The sequence below is a fragment of the Apus apus genome, chromosome 1, assembly GCF_020740795.1.
Source record: "Apus apus isolate bApuApu2 chromosome 1, bApuApu2.pri.cur, whole genome shotgun sequence".
Taxonomy (NCBI): domain Eukaryota; kingdom Metazoa; phylum Chordata; class Aves; order Apodiformes; family Apodidae; genus Apus; species Apus apus.
In genome coordinates, this window is record NC_067282.1 from 73,284,430 (window position 1) to 73,302,900 (window position 18,471).

General features: G+C 40.4%; 1 protein-coding gene across 1 annotated transcript in view; it reads left to right on the top strand.

Annotated features, from left to right (window-relative positions):
• Positions 1–1,279: 1,279 nt before the first annotated feature.
• DCBLD2 (discoidin, CUB and LCCL domain containing 2) overlaps positions 1,280–18,471 on the top strand; it is a 48,714-nt gene continuing 31,522 nt past the window's right edge. Inside the window, exon 1 of the mRNA XM_051631083.1 lies at positions 1,280–1,588. Coding sequence (XP_051487043.1) covers positions 1,477–1,588 — 112 coding nt within the window. The 5' untranslated portion in view covers positions 1,280–1,476. The remainder of the gene's footprint in view (positions 1,589–18,471) is intronic.

The following is an 18,471-nucleotide window of genomic DNA, read 5'->3' on the forward strand; positions in this document are numbered from 1 at the left end:
TGACCCTTCCCCACCCGAGAAGGGGAGTTGGGGGGGAAAAAAGGAGACCTGTGGGTTGAAAGGAAAACTTATTTAATAAACTAATAATAAAGAACTGCTATTAATCCCAATAATAATATGAAACACAAAATTACACTCAGCTCATACAGTCGTCAGGACGAGTGGATGCTAAATGTCAAACACTGTGAGCACCACAACTCCAGCAAGAGCACGATGGTCACAGCAAACGGGAGAGCAGGCCTCAGGGGGAGAACGACAAGAGAGACCCTCTGGCTACATTGCGGAAGAGCTCTGTCCCCAGCAAACGTCCCGATTTCCAGCGAGGGTGAAACTCAGTGAAGGTGACTGGGCTTCGCTCCCGCCAGCCCCAGCATCCGGCTAGCTCAGAACTGCTGAAGACCTCAATCATCACGGAACTCCGCATACCATGGCTGGCCACAAACCAAAACAAAGCGTCTCAGCAACTTTGTTCTCACAGAATTGGGTGCTGCAGTCTTCTCAAACATTGCAGCTCCCCCGGACAGAAAATGGATTCTGTAATTTTATTCCAGCCAAATCAGGACAGGGAACAGTAACTCAGTACGGTAACATCTACCTTAACTCTCAGCACACGTGCTGTTTTGCATTCTTAGTTTAAGACTTGAAAGTCTGTGTTTTGGGTTTTCTTTTGTTAAAAGTATCTATTCCCTATCGGTGAATTTAGTCTCCTAAAGCAAACCTCTGTGATACACTGTCAATGTTCAACAACCAGATGACAAGAATTAAAAGTTGTCACGTCTTGGGACTTGGTGGCCAATCCCTTGCTTTTCCAGAGCCGAATTAGCATTGGAGCGCGGAGATCTAGGACACCCGTTCATCCTCTGGTATCAACAGCAGCAACACTCGTGTTTCCAAAAGTTTTGGTTTTTTTTTCCAGGCGATTTTGCCGCACTTAATCTCTACTTTGGAGAGGGGGGGAAGAGAGTGAAACGCTCTTAGCCGACTCGGGCGGGCGGAGGGAGGTGAAAGGCAGAGGAAATTCAGGACCGCCCGCCCGGAGGGGACGCCGCTCGGCCACCGTGAGCCCCGAGCAGGCCGCCCCCTCGGGCGCCTCCCCGCAGCGCGCAGGGCGCGGTTCGGGACGGGGAGGGGGGCAGAGGGGGAACACTGCGGGCCCTGCGAGGCCGCCGCCGGGAGCTCCCCCTGCCCAGAGCCCCGCGGCTCCCCCGGGGCTGCCTCACGGCGGCGGGCGAGGGGGCGGCAGGAAGCGGGACGGCCCCGCAGCCGCCGGGGGCCGCGCCGCGCCCCCGGAAGCGGTTGGGCCGCTTGCAGGGGGCGGTTGGCGGCGGTTGGCGGCGCTGGCTGGCTTGACTGGCCGGCCCGCAGGCGCGTCCCGCTGGCGGCCGCGGGGAGCAGGGCAGAGACGCGGCCCGCGCCGGCCGCCCCGCAGCCCGCGATGCCCTCCGACTGCCGACCGCGCTGGCCACGCCGCGGGGCATGGTGAGCCCGGGGCGGCCGCTCCCCGCGGGGACCCGGCAGGCGGCCTCGCTGCTCCGCCTCAGCCTCCTCCTGCTGCTGGTGCTGCCGCGGGGCACCGGAGCGCAGAAAGGTGGGTTGCGGGAGCGGGCGGGCAGGGCGGCGGCGGCGGCGGGAGAGCCCCGCTGCCCGGCGGCCGGGGCGAGGGGAGGCGGCGGGGTGGGCGCGGGAAACCAATCCCCCGGGGACGGTGCTGCTGGGAGGGGGAGCCCCTACCTCTGGTTTCCCCCCCTGGCCCCCGGCATGTGGCCCCACACGCCGAGCCTACCCCTTCCCTGGCCAACAAAGGGTGAAAGAAGCGCCCCTTGCTTGGAGCCCCCTTTTTCTTCCTCCTCACTGCCCCGTGGTGGGGTGTCCGTCCCGTCGGGACGCGCGGGGTCTCTCCGAGCCCCCCTCCCTCCACCCCCCTCCGCCAGGTGCGGGGAGGTTTGCCAGGCCTCGGCCGCCTCCGAGGCACGGGGAGCCGGGGGCGGGAGGGCTTCACCCGGGCGGGGCGCGGCGCGGCGCGGGGGGACGAGGGAGGGAGGCGCTGGGCGGCGGAGGTAGCTGGGGGGCACAGGGGCAGTCCGAAGGCAGAGGGTGTGGCGGGGTTTGTAGTCTTGAACAACACCCCGTGTTCTGGGGGCGGCTGCCCGAGCAGGGAGGGGGCTGCGGGTGACCCCTGGGTTTTTCCTCCGCAGGCTCTGTGTGAAGTGGTGTGAGCCAGGAGGCGGATAAAGGGGAGATTCTGCTTGCTGGGAAAATAAACTTACACGCTCCCAAGAGGATGTAGAAGTGTATATAGGGGTGAGAATCCGGCATCTGTGTTAGGCAGGATTACGGTTTTTTTGTTTGCTTGTTTAGAGGAATCGCGGAGATTTTTGCTTCTCGAGTAGAATTACTGATTAGGTTTGAAAATTTTAAGCCACAACTCGTCTCTGGCAGAAGATCAGAGGATGCCACATGAACTGTCACTTTGATCACATGCTGGAGAGAAAGTGGTGGGAGTGAATGTTTTGACAGCTCTTGAAACTTTCACTTCTGTGAATACACGGGTTGAGAAATGTTATGGTTTTCCAGTTCTACTTGCATCTTACACTGACGTTACATCGTTTTGGAAACTCGACTCTGTTTTCACATAACTTTCTATACATCTCAAATGGAGATGGAAATACATATGAATGCCACAAAGGCTGTTTTTAAATGCACAAAGTGAATTTAAAATATATGCATGGTACTGCTAAACACACATTTTAATTAATTTTTTTAATGAAAAAAGGTCAGAGGTGTTTCCATAAAGCAAACTAGTCACGTTGACTTTTTCATCTTATTTCCTGCTAATTGCAATTTTTTAAAGTACGTTCCTATACACATGCAAATCTAACACTAAAAAGCATTTGGCATTCCTGTTTCTGTTTTTTTTTCCTTTTTTCTTTTTCTTTTTTTTTTTTTTTTTAATTAGATAATAGATCCCCTTGCTTTGGAGAGGAAATTGGGCAATTTTAACATTTAGTCTCTTAAAGGCTGCTGCTGGGTGAGTCAGGCAGCAGCAAGGTGTTAGTTCAGGCTGTAGTAGCATCACGCTCCAAATTCTTGTGCTAACCTGTCCCTTGTCTGACCTTTTGGTGAGCAGACTGAGTTTGTTATTCTAGGAGAAAACTGAAACAATTGGGAAGGGTGGGGGGGAAGAATAATAGTTTTCCTCCAGATTACTGAGTTGAATTGGCTCAGTGAGTGGTCAGAGGTGTTCTAGAAGGTATAGGACCAGGAGCAAGAAGTGGGATTGCATGGAGAGCAGACACTTAGGAATGCTGTTCGCTTTATCTTTCTGTTCTCTGAGAATCCACTGGAAGAGCTCCTACACAGAACTTTGATTTACGGTCTCCTTCTAGTTAATTGTTAAAATTTGCACTGAAGTTTTGCTTTTGAGCAGGAGGGGAGCTTCTTTATTGACAAGCTTTGTTTTATTTGGTAACAAAAAGCAGGGCTTGTTTTAAGGTTAGTGCCTCTGGTGTTGTTGAATACAATGCTCTTCAGTATAAGAAACTGTTGGAGCTTCTAAGAAAAGCTCTGCTCGTGAGAGACTGTTTCCTTGCCAAAATATTTTCCTTTATCTTATTCCAGAGAAGGCTGAGGAGCCCATATCCTGTATCTTTAAATGCTGGCATAGTTCTGTATTGGGTAAGGAGTCCCATACAGAAATGAAACTGCAGTCTTGCTCATGAGGGGTCTGCACAAAGCTGTTACTAAATCATTGTATTAAATATATGCATGGGCTTCTAGGAGAATATGTTGATATGTCAAAGTACCCAAGGCTTAGGAGATTCTACAGTTAAAGTTGCTTTTAGGCTTTTATATAAAAATACAGTAAGTGATACTAAATAGGAACCTAGCCTCATCCGTTACATTAGGGAGTGTGATCCCCTGTTAATAACAAACTATTTGTTTTCTTTTCCTGTGTTCAGCAGCTCTAAGCCTCAAATGCTGCATGGTATTTAAATCTTTTTCTGAAGATAAGAGTGTTTTCATTTCTCACATGGCTTTCTATGGAGCACCTCCCTAATATGAACTGATTTAAAAATAACAATATGGTTTTAGTCAATGTGAAACTTGTTTTGATTATTGGGTCAAATGTTCTCCTCCTCCTCCTCCCCTTCCAGATAGCAGGAAACTGAGGAATGAAAAAGTGCAGGTACTGCTGTGGTGGATACACTCTTCACTTAGTAGCCCACTGTATTATCTTGTAGGATTTGAGTGGGATTTTTTCAGTCTATCATATTAAAAATGTATATGTAGTTCAACATTCTTCTGTCCGAATCTTTAATGTAAGCATCTCACTGTCTTGGAAAATAGGAGGATTTTGTATGAGGTTGAACACCTTCAGAAAGACTAAAGATACCCAACAGGAAAGTACCCCTTGTTGCGTTTCATACTTTCTCATGCATACAGGACTGTCCAGCTGATGGGTGTGCAAGTCAGCTTTTGTGATTTTGAAACAATTCTGTAGTGACTCTAGCTCCTGGTTGCAAGGAAAATGATATTTTAAAAATACTTAAGGTGTTTTATTTGTTTTTCATGTAATTAGGCAGGTGTGAGTGAAAGCAAGCCAGCACCATGTAAGCTTCCTGTTCTTTGTGGATTGCATTTTGAGAAACAGTGCTCTTAACAGATGTTCAGCTATTGACATAAATTTGGTATAACCTGTTTGTAGTTAAGTTTAACTTTTTTTTTTTTTTTGTATCTAGAAAATCACAGCTAAGAAAAAAATGGTTGCTTAGCTTCCATCAAAGTAGAAATTAAATAATGTCTCAGTTACTCGGAAGGTATGAAAATTGTAGGATCTGTATAGCAAGAACTTAGTTATCACACATGTAGTTTGGTAGCCATCTGTTGGCATTCCAGCTGGATACTGATTTGCATATAAAACTGGAATACAGCCTTAAGTTAAAAATAGTCTTTAGATTCTGAAGTCACTTCCCAAGTGATTTCAAGCAGATTTGTTTGCAACCTTTTATTTAAAAAAAGTAACTCTGCTTGTTTTTGAATGTGATTCTCACATTTTGTTCTAAAGACATTTCAACCCATAAGGATGTTTTTACGTACTCCAACCTTGTTGAAAAAAGTACAAGAAAGTGATTAATCACTGTAGCTTTAAAATGTTTACTTCAGCATAGCAGAGAAAAATAGTTTTTGAATGTACGGTGCCAAGTTATCCGCATCTGAAAAGCTAAGTGAAGGAACTAATGGCGCCATGTACACTGAGCGTAATGAAACCGTTTTCCATGGCCTTATGTTTTGTGATTGAACTGCAGTATTCCCCAGTTCCTCTTCAGTTCCTCTGTGTGCCTTCCTCTTTCTTCTGCAGCAGCCCTCGTCTCACCTCTGGTTGTCCATCCCACAAGGCATTAGACAATGGTAGCTTTGACAGTGGTGGCCAGTCCAGAATTAAGTGCATGCTGATCCTTTAGCCTAGCCTGTGCCTTTCTGTAGGACTTGAAATAGCCCAAGGTCATTCAAATGGTGGTGCGTGAAATGAACAGCTGTAGCAACTGATGCAAGTTGCTCACGATTTACCCTACAGGGGGTGTCTTGGTGCCATTGTCACTTAAGTATTGTGTTTTGCTTGCATTATGCTGAGTTCAGAAGTTCCTTAGGCAGGTGGAAAGACTAGAATTAGCTGTGTTATTTTTGTGAGTTTTGTTTGCTTAAACGTTGTTTCAGACTTTGGAAGTAACTATCTCTTCTGGTCACTAGGTCACTAACATAACCTTCCAATTGTGAACTTCAAGCCTGAGGGATCTTAACAACGTTCTCCAACTACAGATTTGTGAGAGAGGTGGCTTATTCTGGGGAGAAGGAAGCAGACAAAGGGATGGTGGCTCTAGCTACATATCTATTAGCTGGGCAAGAGGGAGGCAGAAAGGTTGTAACTTCTCCCTAGATGTCTGGGGGGAGATTATTTCCTTCTGGAGCAGGGGACTGACTGGGGTTCCAGCTACCAAGGTAGCCCATTGCAGGTGAATTTTTCTGCTGCAGAGAGCTTCTGACATGTTAATATAAAGCACTACCACTAAACTGTCTGCCATATGACCAATTGTCATGGTTTGTCCTTCATTCAAGTGCCATTTTCTACTCTGGCTAGATTAGATTGGGTAGTGTCTCATTGTCCTTTGTATCAGTTGTCCTTGGCTGGGCTCATCTGAGAGGAAAAGAGTCACACCCAAACCGATAAGAAATTATTTTCATTAGAGATAATAAACATTTTGATGAGAGATTAATTATCCTGCAAATTAAGATTAGAATAAGTCTTCTATGATGGGGAGGGCAATGCTCTATTGTCCTCTTTAATTTTGCTAATAGAATAGTTTTACTTAAGAATACAAAGTGCTCTGAAGATGCAGAAGAATACAGATTCTTGTGGATTTGGGGATTGGTACCATGTAGGCAGGAATGCTGAGGCAAATCCAGTTCATTCTTGTGCTGAGAAGTATGGAAGAATTTTTCAAGACTGAGGCTTAAAGTTCTACGAGATTTAGCTGACATGTCTGCTGATTTAGGTTTTCTTATGCTCTTTTGCATTTCCCAGCATTGCACTTTGAAGATAGATTTGGTGAGGAGGAGAACGAGCAGTGCTCTAGAGAACTGTGTGGAGAAATGCTGTTTCTGGAGGGAAATGAGCTGGTATTGAAAATATAGATCTAAAAACTCTGGAAATTCTTTACTTTTGAAAATAAGAATCTTAGCAAAGTTTTTTCCTCCCTCCAGTTATTGAGCCTGATTTGAAGTAGTTAAATGGGTCTACTGATCAGAAGGTAGGTACATGTGTCCTTCAGAGGCTTCCTTTCTGGGAGTTTGCTTTGTAGTACTGATTCTGTTCAGCCCAGCTCATCTTTGGGAGCCTGTTAATGTCGTGCTTGTCTAGTGCACTCATCTAAACAAAGCAGGAGTTACCACTTTGTGTTATCGCTCTCAAGAGTTCTCATACTTGATACCAGAATGTATTGTGTTTTGCTTTGGATTTAAGGAGTATAGTACACATTGGATTTATATATGTGTGTGTGTATGTGCACATGGCTATTCAAATCAATTATCTGAGCTAATGTTAAAAGGTAACCTAAGTGTTCTCTCAGAAGCTTGTTTGCTGTTACTGTGTGCATCTCCAGCCTAACCTTCTAGCATATTAGTGCAGTCTTTAGGAAATTTTCCTGCTACTAAATGGAGGTGTTCATCTTTCAAGATTTAGAGGAATGTTTTCTTCTGTTATTCACATAAGAGGGAAAGAATCCATCTTCTTTTCTGCAATTCTGCCACCTGCTTTATACACTAGGAAATGATGCATTAGGTTTTTAATGTGACCGTTGCTGTTCTGTCCATTTTCAGTCATCAGCTAGTTAAGTGCTGCCTTGAACGCATCAACTTTGATAGCATAGATAATCATCAGTACACATGCAATCCTTGTTGGAATCGCTGTTCAGCGTTTTGGCAAATGTTTCTCTATTGGTTATTTTATCTTTATTTTGAAACATTTCTAAATAAGCTATTGCATGTAACCCCCACGTTTGACCTGGTATTTGTTCTGTGGTCAAAGGATTTTCCTCTCCTGCATTTTCTTAATAAGAGGTGTTTTTTGATTTCTTTTTAAAATCAAATGTTACGGAACATCTGTGGTCTTTTTTTTTTTTTCCCCCAGTAGTTGTATAGTTGAAACCATTGTCCAAGTATAGACTGGATTTATTACTAAACTAAGTTTAGGGGGGGTTGGGAGGTAAAGCAGTAGTAATTTTAATGTAAAAGGCCATATAGCAACTTGCATTAAAACAAGATCTATAAAATGTTCAGTGCTGGTTTGTTTTTTTTTATGCAGTGGCTGTGTCTGTGAAGCCTGTTTGTTAATGTGGTAAGACTGGGAAATAACAGATTTTGTTAAGCTTTGAGCTTTGACTTCCATTATTTGAGACAAACAGCTTGAGCTTTTGTAGTCATACTTTATTTAAGCTTGTTTCTTTATATTTGAGCAATTTTTTGTTACTTGAATTAAAAATTATACTTGAAAATGTGATAGCCATGTGATTTGGACCATAGGATAGCGCTGATTTTGAAACCAGCTTTTTATTTGATGAATTCTTTCTCTAGTGTTTGAAAAAGAAAACAGAGATCCTTGAGTAAGTAAGAAACATTTAACCTGTGCAGTTTCTTTTTGGGCTTGTCATTCTACTGTATCCCTCTTCATTTCCCTTGGTGAAGAACTGTAAAAGAATAACATTTCTTGATGGTTGCTAAACTTTTAAAAACTGGATTTAAGGCAGGTAGTTCATACCTGTTTAGCTACTGTTATTTCAGTTATTTTAATCAGTTGGATCTTGGAATAGATACACAGGCTCTTGAATACTGCTTATGCCATTTGGATGTTTCCTGTTGGCATTTATTACAAAATCTCTTTGTTTATAGTTGTCAGTCCTGTTTGGGTTAGATTCTTTTCTCTTTGAAAATACGGGAATGAAAACAATTTATGACGAGTTACCAGTCTGTAAGACTTACACCAGCAAACAGGTGATGGGTGCTGAAGCTCAGTGGCTAGTCATCCTTTTGACTGTAGTTAGAGTAGTTGCACCCCAAAAATCAAGCTCATCAGTGTTTGTCTTTTGGCAATAAGTGACAACTCACAAATATTTTGTTGCGAGTTTGCAGTGAGACTGTGATTTGAGTTGACCTCCCTAGCTATAAAACAATTTAAATACATTTACAGTAAAAACATAAAATACATTACTAAGTGAATGAACTGTTAAGAAGTGCAAGCATTCTCAGAAGCTATTGCTTCAATAAGGTAAATCTTTTGAAGAAAAAGGATTCCTGGAAGCAGAGTATGTGTAAATGGTGGCTGAATATGTATCATATGTGCTAGCTTTTAATTTTTGCTAACATGAAGAGGATGTATAAGCAGATGGTTGTCTGCATTTTGACACAGGTGGCCATTATTTTCTTACAGTCACTTGGCTACTGATCTTAAGAACCTCTGTATTTAGTATCTTACTGAAAGTACCAATTTTCAAGTTTTCAACTGAATAAACTTCTGTCCTATTAATAGAAATTCCATACGTCTTGTTTTTGAAGGGTAACACAATTAAGAAAGTTCCAGTTCTGCACCATTATTATGATAGTTTACGTAGCTATTGCTTTAGAAAATGTTATTTTGTAAGCTGAATAAAGTTTATGAACTTAGTTGTGTCATTCTTGGCAATACTAGTATTGAATAATAAGGAATTTACCCATTTGCCATAAATAAAGTAGGTGTATTTTTTAAGACTATCTTAGAAACAGTTGGTTTGGTGGGGGCTTTTTTGTTTATTTTCGTCTCCAAGTGTTTAAAGCATACTAGCTTTAGAAATAGTTAAAAATTCTCTCTCTCAAGATACCTTTAAATTAAATCAGAATTCTTTCTGTAAAGTTAAAATTATTGCAACATCCTAAATACCCTTTGGTTAGAATCATGACTAGCCAACTCTAAGTAGTTGTAGAATACAAGAAATGATACTTAAAAGGTCCCTTCTGGTCTTCAACCTTGTGAATCTATCCTTCTGTAAAATGAGTTATAAATTAGGACCACAGAGGTTCAAAGGTGACCCTTTTTTCTTTCTGAGTCTTGAGGGTTTTTGATTTTTTTGTTTGGTTGTGTGTGTGTGCGTTTCAGGGATTTTTTTAGTTTCTTTTTAATATTTTTTTTTTCCAGTGCTTTCTTTAGGCCAAAGTTTTTCTGTTATTGGCAAGACTGTATTGCAGCAGTTTTGTTAATCGTAGTATTTAAAAAAAAATAAAATCAGATTTTGTTTTCTGTTGTGTATATGTTTGGGTTTGTTAACATTTTTCATTGTTCAATAAAAGTTTTAAATAAATGTATTACATTTTAACATTCCTGCTTTGTTTATGATGTGAAAACTGAATTAAAGTCCAGCAAAATCACAGGAGACTACCCTATTAACTGTGGTCCAGAGATTATGCTTCAATAATGTATTGAAAAATGAAAACAAAAACATTAGTCAGATCATCTACATGTTTTATTAAAAGCTACTCTCCCCACTTCATAATTTATCTTGTTAATATCCCCCTCTAAACCTTCCTTCCAGACTTTCGAAGTTCCTTCCAAATTTACTTCAAGGAAGAGATTTTGTTATCCAGGGTTGAAATAGTATCAATCAGAACGATAATCCTGCCAGCTACTGATCTTTGGACCATCAGCCTTGCTGGAATTCAATGTACTGTGCATGTGGCCACACGGATTCTCTCTCAACTTTCCTCCTCTGCAGTGTTTCTTCTGATAGGACCATTTCTTTTAACAATACACAGATTTTCTTGGTTCTTTACTTGAAATTCTATGGGAGATAACCATTTCATACATCCTTGAGGAATATTTTTAGTAGTGCAAAAGGGAACTTGAAAAGCTTGGTATGCTTCTGTAAATGATTGTGAAGAGATAACTCTTCTGTCCTGGTTTAAAAAAAAGATGATAGTGTAAAAGCTTGCCATAGTGATGCTGTCAGTCATACTGCACTAATACTGTTGATCTTGGTCTGAAATTTAAAGCTTATAAATACATATTTTGCAAAAGGTTAATTATTTTTTGTCCCTAAGGGCCGTTTTCTCCTAGTATTCAGTGATCCACTTGTGATTTTCCTAGGCTGAGATTGTGTGATCCTAAGACCTCTAATACTGCTTAACTGTGAAGAGGGAATATTTTCACGTCTCTTAATTGCTGCTTCTTGGAGTGGCAGTAGTAGTTGTTTGGCACACAGTTGCAGCTTCAAATATTGTGGGAGGGAGACTGAAACACTGAACTGTTTCAGCAGTTTTGTCACAGTTCTCTTTGTACATCCTATTTTTCCACTTTTATATTAAGGTGAAGCTGAAGTGACATTAATTAGACTTGGCAAGACAAGCAGCTTGCTTAGCTTCTTGGATGTAAATGTTTTTTTGTACAGAGAAACCTACAGGAATGAGAGGTGAAAGATCCCTAGTGTCTTGAGTGGAAAGATGAATTAGGAAAGCAATGGAAACAGAAGGTAAATTTCAACAGTGCGATGTTGCGTAGTTACTTGTTGGAGTTAGGAGACTTTGACAGGATAGTTTAGTGCAGTGATCTAGCATGTAGGTGAAGTAGTCAGCAAGTCCACAAAGGTTTTCCTAGTTGGCAGGTAGTGCGTCCTTAGCAGGACTGTAGTAAATTAAATCTCTATCTGATAGTTTTGTTTTTGCTCCAAAGTGGTTACAATCTGGGAAAAAAATCTTGGCTTGTTCAGTGTGGTGGGAATAAGCCACTGGTGCTTATGTTTTCTTTCACAAATCTGTAAGTTTTGTGAAGCCAGGAAGCCCTGAACCACGTTAGCTGTTAAGTTCTATATGCCTTTATATACAAGTGTCAAAATGTCTCGTAATCATAAGTTCATACTTTTGAACACTTACATATGAAGTCCAGTGGTGGTCAGTTTTTATCTTTTGAATCATAAGTGTATTTGAAAAGGTCAAACAAAGTGTTTTCATTATTTTCATCTCTTCATTTTTAAAGAGCTGCTCTCAAGGTCTCCAGTTCTATAATGCAAGGCATCCTTTTCTTCTTGTGAAGAAGTTACAGCAAAACTGATAGGCAAGTTGAAAGTTCACAGTTTTTACTGGAGCTTCACACACCATTGATTTCCTACATGCTCTTGCTATACTTTTGTGATAATTTTGGCACTTAAAAACTAGTGACTCAAGTATGTAAATTTGCTGTCATCTTCCTAGTTAATCTGAAGTCAATCAGTAGTACATGATGCTTGTTTCGTTTATTATATTCATAGAGGGTCACAAGTCTGAAAATACCTTACTTTCCAGGGAACGTCTACAAGGCAAAATTACAAATTAATCACCTTTTAGAACAGATAGTTTATTGTACCTCAGGAGTGAAGCCGTGTGATTCACAATGGAAAAATCCCAAACAGTCCCTATTGAAATTTTTTAGAGTTTAATATTAGAAATGAAGATGATGCTGTATGTCACCTATACCAGTAGAGGAAATACTGGTTTAGAGATTTGAAGTGATACTGTTTCAGTAGTTGGATAACAAATTTTAAAGAGGGTTAGAAATTGATATTTCAAGTCGTTGTTCTTAGTGCAGCTACAGGGTGCAAATAATTCCAACATTTTTTTTGTTTTGTTTTCTTTTTGAAAGCATCTAGACACCCCACTGTTTTTTGTTCAGGTACACAAACCATTAGCTTCCTTCATGCCAACTTACGTTGATTCCATGGTATCCAAACAAGATTTTTACCACTGGCTGCTGTTGTCTCACCATCTCCTCCCTCTCCTTCCCTACATTCTCTCCATTGTGCAAGCTCCAGTGATTTTTAGGCCCCTGACCGACCCTTAGTCCGTAAAAGGCAGATGGGGTTGTAACCTGGGTATGAAACTGTTGTACAGCTTAAGGAGGGTATGGGAAGCACCAGCAGTGGCCAGGGCAGAAGTTGTAGCTGTTACAGAACGTGAGATGGTCCTGCAGCAGCTGGGATTTAGGTCAAGGTATGGCACGATGGATCTGCAGAGTAGGCTGTGTGGTCTCATTTATGAACTGATAATGGAGAGAGAAAAACAGGACTGCATTGTTAATTTAGCATGTGACTTGCTGGTATGACTTGAGAATATTTCGCTCCTTTGTTGACATATGTAAGACTTGTGAAATTTCTTTTGGTCCTGATGTGGTGAGGAGTTTGAAGACCTTACAAGAGATTCAAAGCCTGTTCTGACCATGAGTACTGCTTATTCTCATAGAGTTTTGCATGACCATCTGTGCGTTTTTTCATTTCCTTCATTAGCTGTGTTTCTGCTGCGTAGCACTTAGAGCACTGAAGCACAACAGTGTTGATTTTTATGGAAGTCTTGATGCAGATTGCGAAGTAAATGACATGTCTTGGGAAGTGGGAAGGCTGCATGTGCCAGACAAAAGACAAAATACAACATGAGCTGTCACTGTGATTCAGCATGGGCAGCTTATTAGGAGGGCTTCTGCGTTATGTATCATTGAATGCAGAGCCCTCCTACAACATTCCCATGTAAATAATTTTCACCATGGCTAGCTTTCTGTAGCAGCCTGTAGGCTGCTTTTGCCTGCATAATATTTAAGCAAGTCATAGCTGTCCCTGGGGACTTACAGAATTTATCAGACAGAAGTGAGCAAAAACTCTGCAACGGTCCTACACAGCTGATCTCTCTTTTCCGTTCTTTTGAAATGGTCTGTTTGGTTAGTACATGATAGTAGAGGAAGCAAATGTCTTACCTGCTCTGATGTTGTAGTAATTTGAGATAATTTGTTTTTAAAAGTTACCATATTTTGGATGTTAAATTTAGCAAGGCTAAGTGTTACTCTTTTGTGTAAAATTCAGTGGCTGAAAGATAAAATTACATTTCCAGAGATAGTGATTGAAAAGCTATGTTTACAGATGAAAATAATAAAGTGGTAATTATCACTAGCCCAGCATGTGGCTAGTGTTGCAAATGAAAACAGTAAACTTTTCTTGCAATGACATCTTAAATGTACTGTATCAGCCTCTCCCTCCCTGATCTGCCAACATTTTGAAAGGCAGAATGCGTATTGTGGTTTAGCTTCTGTCCTGTTCCTACCTTTGTTAAACCTCTAAAGCCATAATTTCATTACCCTTCTAAGGCTGCCCCACAGCAAGTAAATCAATCCAAGCTGAGATAACCCAAATCTCACCTGCCCACCTTTCCTTGCTTTACCACAATGAGCTGCCTCCGAGATGTGAGTTGGCTGAAATGTAACACGATGCTGTGGAATGGCTAGGGGCACTGGTTCTTCTTCAGCTCAGTTCCTGAAACCAGTGCACTACTCTTGTGTGACTGCTCTTCCCAGAGGAGGCATGGTTTCTACGTTACTGGTTGGGATTCAAGGTTGTTTAAAATGCAAACGCAGGCTGGCAGTACTGGTGAAAGTGGCGTGCTGGTGTTTCCCTACCCTCACACAGTCTTATGCCTCTGTCGGGGAACGCATTGCTAAATGTGCATACTGAAATAAATTAGGGGGTTGCTCTAGGTTAAAACTAACAGCTGTTTTTATCTCAAGTCCCTGGTCTGGTTTACCATATGGCTGAAGAAGTGTTTACCTTGAGTGCTAGGACGGGTGTGAGAACAAGTGGCCAAAAGTGAGAGGCAGACAAGGCTTGCTTTTGTCCGAGGCTGCACTGATTTAAAGTGCCTTCAAGTGTTTATTGAGCTATAGCCTCACTTGGGGACGTGTCGGGTAATTTATGTTGTGAAACATCTATAATGGGATGAAATGCTCAAACTAGTGTGTTCGTGAGGCAAATAAATGGCATAAAGATGAAGATGAACTGTGTGCATATTTTTTTGTTAAGAGAATAAATTCTCACAGGAACAAATTTATTCCTGAAGAATATAGTTGTGTGGGTTTTGACAGAAACAGAAATGAGTTTGGAGGACATAAATAAGGGCATTAGAAAATACCTGAAAAAGCTATTTAAAATTTGATGTCTCTGTGGTATTAATTCTTCTGTGTTTTTTATTCATGAAACTGTTTTGATAGTTGTGTAAACTTTATTGTCTACACTGAGAAATGCAAAAGCAGCGTCTGTTGGTGTCACAGTGATAAAGAGCAGGGAAATGCAGAGCACAGGAGCTAAACAATAGAGGAGAAATTACAGTAGTGCATTGAATTAGAGAGAGTTGTGTATGTGGAGGTAAAATGAATGCTTTAAAATATATTTTTGCTTATGTAACTCATAAAGCTTTGGTTCTACCTTTCCTTAGTTAAGAAAGGTTTAATTACATCCTGTATGTAGTCACAAACTCATAGAAGAATGTAGTTTATATGTGTAAAATCTCAGGAAACACACTGGTTAAATTGAGTCTGTTCAAAAGGCAGTGCAATGTGTTAATATTGAGATCAGTGTTTTGATATGCATCAGTTATCAGTTATAGACTGTAATCTTAAACTGTCTGATGTCTTTATCATTCTCTCTTCTCCAAGTAAGGAATGGGAAGGCATTCTCTAGTCCTATTTAACATGTCTTGGTATTGAGAACAAGATTAGCAGTTGCTAACAGCAGCCAATCTTGGGGAAAAAGTTCTGATTAATTGACTTCAACAACTATAAAGAATAATTAATCTTTTTGTGGTTATTAGTGGAGTACTTAGCACCCATTCCTGCATGTGCCGTATCCTCTCAGTTTATTAAATTTCACATTTTCTTCTTATCCAGTGCATTTTGGTATGTTTGTGTTGGTTCAGGTTCTGTATTTTGTTGATGTAAAGAACTTGGGTCTGAGAAATCGTTTCAAATCATCTGCATGATTACATCAGACATTAATGTGCCATAGCCTGCGGGTCATATGTAATCTGTCAGGATAATTCATCCAGACTGCATTCAAAGGTGCCTGCAGAAGAGATGAATAGCTCTCCTGACAACAGCAGTCTGCTTTCCTCTGCCGACTTCTTAAGAGGTTCCTACATCTCTAACATACATTTTAGTAAAGAGCTGAGCTTATTCACGTTCGCTGAGAACATGGTCCTCGAGACACGTGGAATTCAGTGCACATCTGCAGACCTTCCAGCAAATGTCATGTGTAATGTGTATGTGCAAGTGTTGTGGTGCTTCTGTGAAGAGCTTGATCTCTTCTGCAAGTGCAGTTAAGTCTCTTTTGCGATGGAGGGGGCTGAAAGAAAGCAAGAGACCCATTCAGCTGTGTACTGACAACAGAAGTTGTCAGCCTGTTCAGGAATAATTGATTGAGGAATTGATGTCTGTCTCTTCGATGTGTTCTCAAATATTCCACTCTCATGCATGCAGATTAACAGAAGTGGGAGATTTGGTGGAGCTTAATTAATGACTTCCAAGTGAGTGGAGTAGCTAACGCTCCTACATATGTAGTGCTGTAGTGCAAATTATTGCACTTTCTCTTTTTCTTGGAGAAATTGCCAAGTATTGCAAATTTCTCCCCTCATACAGATACATGTGTCTCTGGGGTTGATTGGTGGTCTTTATGCAAATTTGGCAGAAGTGATGAAGAATCACTTACATAGAGCGGCTCTGAGATCTGAAAAGTCCAGTCAGAACGAGCTACTTTTAAAAACTGGCATCATGGTAAGATGATGCTGTAGATGCAGTTCAGCACAAGTTTTCTCCTTTCCATTCCTTTCCAGTATGATTTGATAGCAAGTTCTTTAATGTGTATAGCTTAGAGGAATATTTTTCCTCGGATGTTTTCAAGAAAGCCTACAACAAAAGAGAGATTCGAGATTCACATATCCATTGAATTGTGTGATTAGAAAGATTAGAAAGTTTTTCTATCTAGCCACTGGAAACAAGACTCAGTGTTCCAAGATCCAAGGGGAAATTCGACATTTCTTAGTGATGTGTCTTTAGAAGAAAAGTCTCAATGTCTTTTTAAAACTTCTAATATTTTATTTACGTGTTATCACCTAAAGGTGTAAAAGTGTTGTTGAAGTTCTTTTGCTTTTCTCATCAGAAAGGTGTGTGCTGGTCATCATACGAACACAGTGCCAGTATTGTTTCATGTGTGAGACAGCTGGGCAGCAAGTGATTGAAGAGGGTTGTTTAAATGAATGTTATGCATTATTTTTTCTACTTTTAACTGGAGAAATTTACACTTTGAGTACAGCTTGGGTCAAATAAGAGACCCATGCGCTCCTTTGTCTTTGACTTCCAGCAGCATATGCTTAAGATGTAAAAACGTGGGGACAAATCAAAGATATGTAATCAAGTACATTTTTGGTATTCCTGGTTGTCAGAAATATCATTTGTGTGGTCACTGCATTGCAATAACAGGCCCTTCAAAATAAGAATTAGCTACCAAGTATTCTAGAACGTGCAAATGTTTTTCTTTTCCTTAGAATGCACCCAGAACAGTGTATCTGCTTGTACAGGTGAAAACTACTATGATTTCATGTTCAAAAGGCCATTGTGTTAATGTATCTGCCTAATATTTTCCATCTGTACATAAGTAAACAGCTAGCCCTCTCACAGGATAAGAAAAGCATAGAACTGGTTAATTGGCTCATTGTTCTTTTTTAGCACATAACCTAAAACTGACTGCTGGTTATGCTGAAAATTAATTTTATATGTCTGCAGTGTAAAGGGTTTTGAAATACTGGCCACAAATACCACCATGAATGGAGACCTAGTATATATTTGTTGTTTTTATTGTTAATACAATAAATTCCATGTATTTTGTAATGTGTGTGAGTACTTTACTTGCAAAAAGCCAGCTTACTAGCAAAGGAATCTGTATTTTTCTTAACTGTTAAGTGTATTTGGACTAATAAGGAATCTGAAATGTAAATGTTTACTAACTAATAAACCAAGACCATACAGGTTTTAAATGATAAATCTTTCACTTGCTCTTAGGCTTGTAACATTCCTTTGGAAAGAAACCAGAATTCAAATTATACACAAAGCATATGGTTTGAGTTAACTCTCTGTAACATTGGACAATTGTGTTTCATGTATTGGAACAAGAGTAATTTAGGAAAGTAATTTATCAGCAGTCACCCAAATGTAAGTAATATTTATCATGGGATGGAACAAAGAGTTTTTAAAGCAAATTGCTAAAATTGGTTGAAGAAAAACATGGCTAAACAAAAGCTTTGCAAATAAAACTTTTTATTTTACTGAAGCAGATATTCCAGTTACCTTTTCCAAAAAAATGTGCTCAATTTTGATTCAAGACTGTTACCAATAAAAAAAGCTGCAGTTTGCATCTGTTTGTCATTCTGTATATACCAGCAGTGCTTCAGCTTTTAGAACATGCAGCTGTCTTTCAGTGTGCCCTGATTATAAAGAGAATAGGTTTTGTTACCAGCAATTAGGTGCTTTTACAGATTAATCAGACTTAGTTGAGAAAAATAAACTGTGGTACTTATGTCACTTCAGTGCATCGAACTTAGCATTAAGTCTTGCATGAAATACACTTAAGAATTTTGAAATTTAATTGAAATTTGTCTACTAAACATGAAAAGGTAAGCTAAGCTTTAGGGACAAAAAATGTACCTTTTCATGTTTAGTAGAGGATCTACATCTATTAGTATGTAGTATGAAACATTTTCAGACTGTCGCTTTTAACTGTCAAAACAAACATCTGCCAATACAAATGATGTTGATAATTGTGAATTTCCAGAGTGAAATCTTGACATAATGTTAAACCTATCATAATAACTTGGTAGGAGCTGTATGTACAGGTGTGAATTTTGAAGGTTAAGAATGATCTACAGATAGTAGATGTTTTAGGAGTGGTGTTGAAGACATTTTTTGGCAGCATATGTAGTCTGATTTTTGTCTTTGCTATTTTTGCTTTCATTACTTTGTTCAAGATCCTGGAAGGTCCTGATTGCTTTTAGGATAATGTGTACAGGTCTCTTTCAGAAGATCTCTGGACCTCTTAGTGGCAAATTGTGAAAATG